The sequence below is a fragment of the Mangifera indica genome, chromosome 8, assembly GCF_011075055.1.
Source record: "Mangifera indica cultivar Alphonso chromosome 8, CATAS_Mindica_2.1, whole genome shotgun sequence".
Classification (NCBI taxonomy): Eukaryota; Viridiplantae; Streptophyta; class Magnoliopsida; order Sapindales; family Anacardiaceae; genus Mangifera; species Mangifera indica.
The window spans coordinates 11,473,582-11,479,519 of NC_058144.1; the positions used below are offsets into that span (position 1 = coordinate 11,473,582).

The 5,938-nt window shown below is 38.6% G+C and overlaps 1 protein-coding gene across 4 annotated transcripts; it reads right to left on the reverse strand.

The window, feature by feature from the left end:
- Positions 1–350: 350 nt before the first annotated feature.
- On the reverse strand, positions 351–5,130 carry LOC123222984 (homeobox-leucine zipper protein HDG5-like). 4 transcript variants are annotated; one of them, XM_044646022.1, is made up of 12 exons: positions 5,032–5,130; positions 4,443–4,656; positions 4,184–4,359; positions 3,840–3,957; positions 3,181–3,363; positions 2,581–3,054; positions 2,345–2,443; positions 2,046–2,258; positions 1,797–1,965; positions 1,443–1,711; positions 1,248–1,343; positions 351–1,174 (listed from the first exon to the last, which is right to left on the reverse strand). In XM_044646022.1, exons 2-12 carry the CDS (start codon positions 4,578–4,580, stop codon positions 689–691), a joined length of 2,421 nt encoding a protein of 806 aa, XP_044501957.1. In that variant the 5' UTR covers positions 4,581–4,656; positions 5,032–5,130; the 3' UTR covers positions 351–688. The 4 variants fall into 4 exon arrangements, with proteins under 4 accessions (XP_044501957.1, XP_044501956.1, XP_044501955.1 ...); XM_044646021.1 differs by having other exon boundaries at positions 1,248–1,346; XM_044646020.1 differs by having other exon boundaries at positions 4,184–4,362.
- Between the last annotated feature and the right edge of the window lie 808 nt (positions 5,131–5,938).

The window sequence follows — 5,938 nt, forward strand, 5'->3', positions numbered from 1 at the left end:
AAAAATTACTTTTTGTTATTGTAATTTTTTTCTTTTAAATATTATTTACTTTTCTAAATATTTAGTGGTTTTTTTTTTTTTTTAATTTTCACTTGCTTAGCCTTCACAAAAATCTTGGGTCTGCCACGGATAATAACGGGGCTGATTTTGAAAATTAACGATATCGTGTCTTTGTTTTGTTGGCAAGATAAATTAACTTGGCAAAGTGAGGTGGTGAGATAAACCTTAAAATTTTATTTTTCCCATAAGAGAAAATTTAAAAAAAAAAAAAAAAAGGTGATTCTTCCATATGGGGTGCAGGTGCTGCAGAGCATTTAATTATTTATGCATTTGCAGAGACAATCGAGAGATAAGATAGAAGATAGAAGATATATAAATACTGAGAGTATAACAACTCAACCAAGAGAGCTAGAAGAAGTCAATACCCGAACCACCACCCTTGCTGCCTGGTGAGGCCCCATCTTCTTTAATTCTCTCTGAGGGCCTTACCAAGAGCCAAGGGATTACATCTGGTGCGCTCTTGACTCCTCTTTTCCATCACACAAAATATCAACTACTCACTTTAACATTATATAATAATGTTCTTCCTTATTTACCAAGTCATAATATTACTTATACTACTTCGAACTTATTTCACATTCTCCTAATCTTCCTTTGAAATTCACCTTAATCTCATCAGATGATAAAACTATTGCTTTGGTGCGCCATTCGGCTCTACGCAAGACCCCACAAGGCTGGCATTACTCTCAGTGAAGCTGGCGTTGGTGGCCATGGCTGTGTTTGTGGCATTACTGAGAGCAGCGCTGATTTGGTTCACCGTGTTGCACAAATGGTTATTGATTGAGGTGACGCTGGACAGGCTAAGTTTAGCTGATGAGATTGTGCTGGCGAGAACTTGAAGGCCAACTGTGAGTAGGCATCCTGAGTTTGGGATATTGGCATCTTCATGTGATGAGATTGAGTTGCCTTGACCGCTTGCAGTCTCCTTGATTTGCTCTACTGGGACTATGACAAACCCTAAGGGGAGAACTGGGATGCAGGATGGATCCGCGGCACTCATCGCCAGCTGAATGGAATCAACGTCAATGGTTGTGTAGACCACAAGGCTGCCAGACTGATCCGTGCAGCTCTCTTGCAGCATTAGCTCCACATGCTGGCATGAATTGCTAGCAACCTGCATGCATTTAAAGTGAAAATCCTGATATATCATATAAACTATGAATCTGCACAACAAATGAAAGGCTTACGTTGATCCGAAGAAGAGAAATGCAGTTTCCTGGATGAGAGCCATTAGCAATATGAGCCACCTCATGTAAGGCGTTCCCATTGGAAAGAACATCAAGCTGCTGAATGTTACAAATAGTTCATTATTAATTTTAGTCCCAGGACTTAATTATTAGCTTTTGTTCTCTAAAACAAATAAAAGATCAGTTTAAAGGAACCTGAGATCTGCGTCGTTCATCTCTCAGGAGATCAAAGACTTGGAAGTGAGAATATGGCAGCCAAGTTGTTGATACAGCACCAAGAATGACACCATTAGGTTGACCAGGCTCTGTGATGTTCCTTGTGGTGATTCTAACAGTGTCAACAGAGGAATCTGACAAAGCCGTCCACGACTGGCCGCTAGAAGTGCTAATGTTGACACAGAATGTTCGTATCATTCTCTGGGATAGTCTCATCAAGTTCTTTCGTGCTTCCGGAGAGGGTATCACTGTCAATTATGCCGTGGAAACAGATGTTAAAAATTAATGGAAGAAAGAAAGTAAAATGAATATAAAAAGTGTTAATTTAACAACCTCCTAGATCAGCGATGTTTCTGGCCATCAGGCTGGCCACTCTCTCGCACTGCCGCTGTAAGACTCCTAACCACCGATGTGCGCCGAAGGCCATGCCACTGTACACAAAGTGACTGAAAATCTGATGAACAGGTTTTTCTTCTATCTGGGCGTGCTCTACCCATGTAACCTACATTATAAGTACACGCAATAAAAGTCAAAGGTGTCAAGTAAGTTTAAAGAATGTATTAAGAAAGAGTAAGTACAAACCTTTGAGTAACCATTGGGCATGTCTTGAATAACGCAGCCAGATGGGCGTCTCCTGTATAGGGGAAAGGAAGGCTGAACATTGTCATGGAAGCCATCAATGGGAAAATCAACGATAACCCAAGTTCCCTCCTCAACATTCTGTTGGCAGTAACGAAGAAAATATGCCTCCCGAGTGGGAACCAAAGGAGAAAGAACTTGCAATTCTGCATACATCTGCTCCAATGACAAAAAGTGTTATACTTGATAAATTAAATTTTCTCGTTCACGAAAAAAAAAATTAGAAGGGAGTGAGGGGTTACCAGCTGAAGAGAACCGCTTGCTCCAGAAACACCAGATGCAATGATTTGAACAGTCTTTGCTCGAGCAACAATGGAAGGGAACAACTCCATCCATTTATTCTGAACTAGTGAACAAGAAACAAAATCATTTCTAGGGTGATTGATATTCTAAATTAACCAAGGATTATAAAAGAAGAATTATAGACAAAGGATTCACATTTGAAAGAAATTTATTTGAAAATTTCTATTCGACTTACTGCATCGAGGAAGGCATCCACTAGAGTAATGCTATTCATTATAACCACAGCATTATCACGGGTAGCTTCAGTCCTGAGCTCCGTTGAGTGCTGTTTGAGATTCAAAGGCCATGGAAACATCCTGCCATGCTCTTCAACATTAAGGATCTCCTTTCCATTTTCATTGTTACGAAACCATAGAGGATCGTTAAGTCGGCACATCTTGACAAGTTCATCCATGGATGAAATGCATAGCTCCATTGCAAGAGATTTCTCCTCTTCCATCAATAGCAGACCAACCTCTGGAAAATTGGAAGTTTCAGGCAGCATTTGCATGGGCATCATGTCAGTGCAAGTAGACATTGGCTCCGGAAAATGACTTGTATATATATTCATGTCCAAGTCCAAGGAAGGAGTGATCAGAGAAGGAGCTGAAGCCATTGTTTGCATTGGCCTGCCGCTGTATCGCGAAACTAGGCAACAAACACGATCTAACTGCATCAATTCCAATATAATCATCATTTTCTGAAGGCACATTGAACACATGAAATAATGAATTAACCATGCATATTAAGTGTTAATAACCAAAACTAACAAATTAATGCCTAAAACCAGCTATACCTCTTCTCTGAGACGGGCGTTCTCAAGGTGAATGTCTTCAAAGGGAAAACCCCCAAGCATGGCTGGACCTCCACAGTTAGGACATATAACATTGCGCAGCTCCGTTTGTAGCCGATAATTCTCACTCTTTAAGGTCTCATTTTCCGCTCTAAGTATCACATTATCTGTCCGGTCTTGTTGCGCCTAATAATAATTAATTTCACAACAAAGAAGCCAATGCACATAGTCAAAATATAAACCCTAAACACATTCTCACCAACAATAGTACAAAGTTATCCTTGAATAGGCCTTGGGGACTTAAATATTGGAGCCTAAATGGTATAGAGCATTAAATCTGTATACCCATTGGGTTGCACATGTGCAGGTAAGAGTTTAATGAGCACATCAGTACACCATTAATGTATGACCATAAGAAGTGACACAAATATTAAAAGTGATCCTTCTTCAACTATGTTCGTTCATGATTATAGGTAACAAATGCTTCCTGGCTTAGCTGTTTGAGGCTAGCTAGCTTGAAATGTTTTATAATAAAGACGCGTTTCTTGGAAAAAGCGTAGGCTTGCCCATTTATGTGTTCAAAAGTTTGAAGGCGTTTATTTAGTGCTGTTACAGTTTAGGGTTGCAGTGAAGGTAATTAAATTTGACTCTGACATGCGCACCTTCATTTGGGTACGCCGGTTTTGGAACCAAAACTTCACTTGCCGTGGCTTGAGGCAGAGTTCTTGGCTCAGTTTCATCCTTTGCTTGTCATCTGGGTGTGGACATTCTTTAAACAAGCTGCAAAGACAAAAATTCCTCAATAAACATGATAAAAGAAAGGGGTTAATAATTTGCAATGCAGCGTACAAATGGGAGAGAGATGCATGCCGAATAAAAAAACGGTTCAGTCATTTTCAAGTGAAAAAAGAAACGGTGATTAACTCTTAATACATTGCATGATGTGACAACACGGGAGAGGGAGAAAGAAAGACGGAAAAATAAAGAGAAAGATAAATAAACATACGCTTCCATTTCTTCGATCTGGCGAGCAGTGTGCCTGTGGTAGCGTTTCTTCTTTTGGCCGGGTTGTTGCTCATTGCTCTCCAGCTCATTCCCTGTTTTGTCCTCAGCTTGTTCACTTCCCGACCCGCTCTCCATCTCTTCTTTAGCACTTCTCATCAGTAATCCATTCTCTTCTTTCTGCTAAACAAACACCAATTCATCACGATACGGTAACTAACAGGAGAATGGAAAGAAATACAAAGCATAAATAAGAAACCTACAGAAGCCACGGGAGAAAATGGATGGAAAGGCATGAAGTTGAAGTTTTGGTTTTGCACTACCGGCTGTGATGAAAAGAGGTTTTCTGTTGAAACTATGCTCCCTCCCATCGTTGAAATCACTTGGCAATCTCCAAACATTTTGTTCACAAAAAGAGATACCAAAATTTTCAACTAGGGTTCAGGTTTTTGTACTTCTCTTTACTTAAACCACCTCCTGTGTTTCGTCATAAAAGATTCAGTAAGATCTCAACTATAACTAGAAAAGAAGAAAAAACCTAAAAATACAAATGCAGACACTATTCATTTAACAGAAGGCACAACACAAAACATCACAAACAAAACTTTATTTCATGCAACTTAAAGAGACACAAAAAGATCAGATTACCCAGTAAAAAAACACAAAAGTTTGTGAAATTTTCAACACCTAAACAAAAAAATAAAAAATAAGTTTCATGATCAAGATCTTTAAACCAAACAATAAAGAACACAAGAAACCATTGCATTTGGTGAGTTGAGATGAGTCCAACAACAACGACAACAATAATTGAAGCGAAGGAAAGTTGAGAAGAAGATAGTAAATACCACCCACCAGCACTGTGTCGGTGTTTTTGGAAACTGAGAAACTCTCCAAATCTCTTCTTTTCTCTTCTCTTTGCTGTGGCTTTGCTCTTTTATTCTTTTCTAAACCCTTTTTTTCACCCCCACTTGGTAATAAATTGTAATGTATTGATATTATACCGTAACTTTGATTTGTAACTGATCCAATGCCAGGGACACTTAACTCCGTTCACCGTTTTATTACACGTGTCAATTCCTTAATGGAAACAAGCCGCAGCGTTTCCTAAAGCTTTGACATTTTTTCATTTCTCCTATTCTCCCCCACGCGCATTTTCCTTGCGTGTTATGACTTTGCCGTTTTGATTGCTTGTGAGCGAACAGCACCGCCTGTAGGTCGACTGAGATTTGTGATTTAGTTGGCGAGATTTGGATGGACAAATTTTTGACTCAAATCGGTGAGTTGAAGGGTAGAAAGATCACAAGGAAAGTCAAAGATTATAATAAAGCCTTGCATGGAAGAAGGCACTAGATTATTCATGTTTCCTTTTATTAAAATAATTCCTTTTTTTCTTTAATTTTATATATATACACACACACACTGAGAGTTTGGTGGTCCTGCGTATATGATCAAATTTCGTGTGCCAGACGAAGCTGGTTTGGATGGGGCCCTCACCCTCAGAAAAGTCTAAGATAAATGATTTTAATAAGTTTTGATCACATTGTAGAAGGGCCCACTTACTCGCTTCAATTTTCTTATTTTTCAGTTAACATTCATCGACATGGTTATCAAATAACACTATTCCCTCGCACAAGGTTTAGAGAAATAATAAAGCCTCACTTATAAATTAAAAAAAACTTATATACTCATCAAATTATTAAAATGTATTATTATTATAATTAAGAGTAAATATATTATTTAATAAAACTATTTAAAAAAT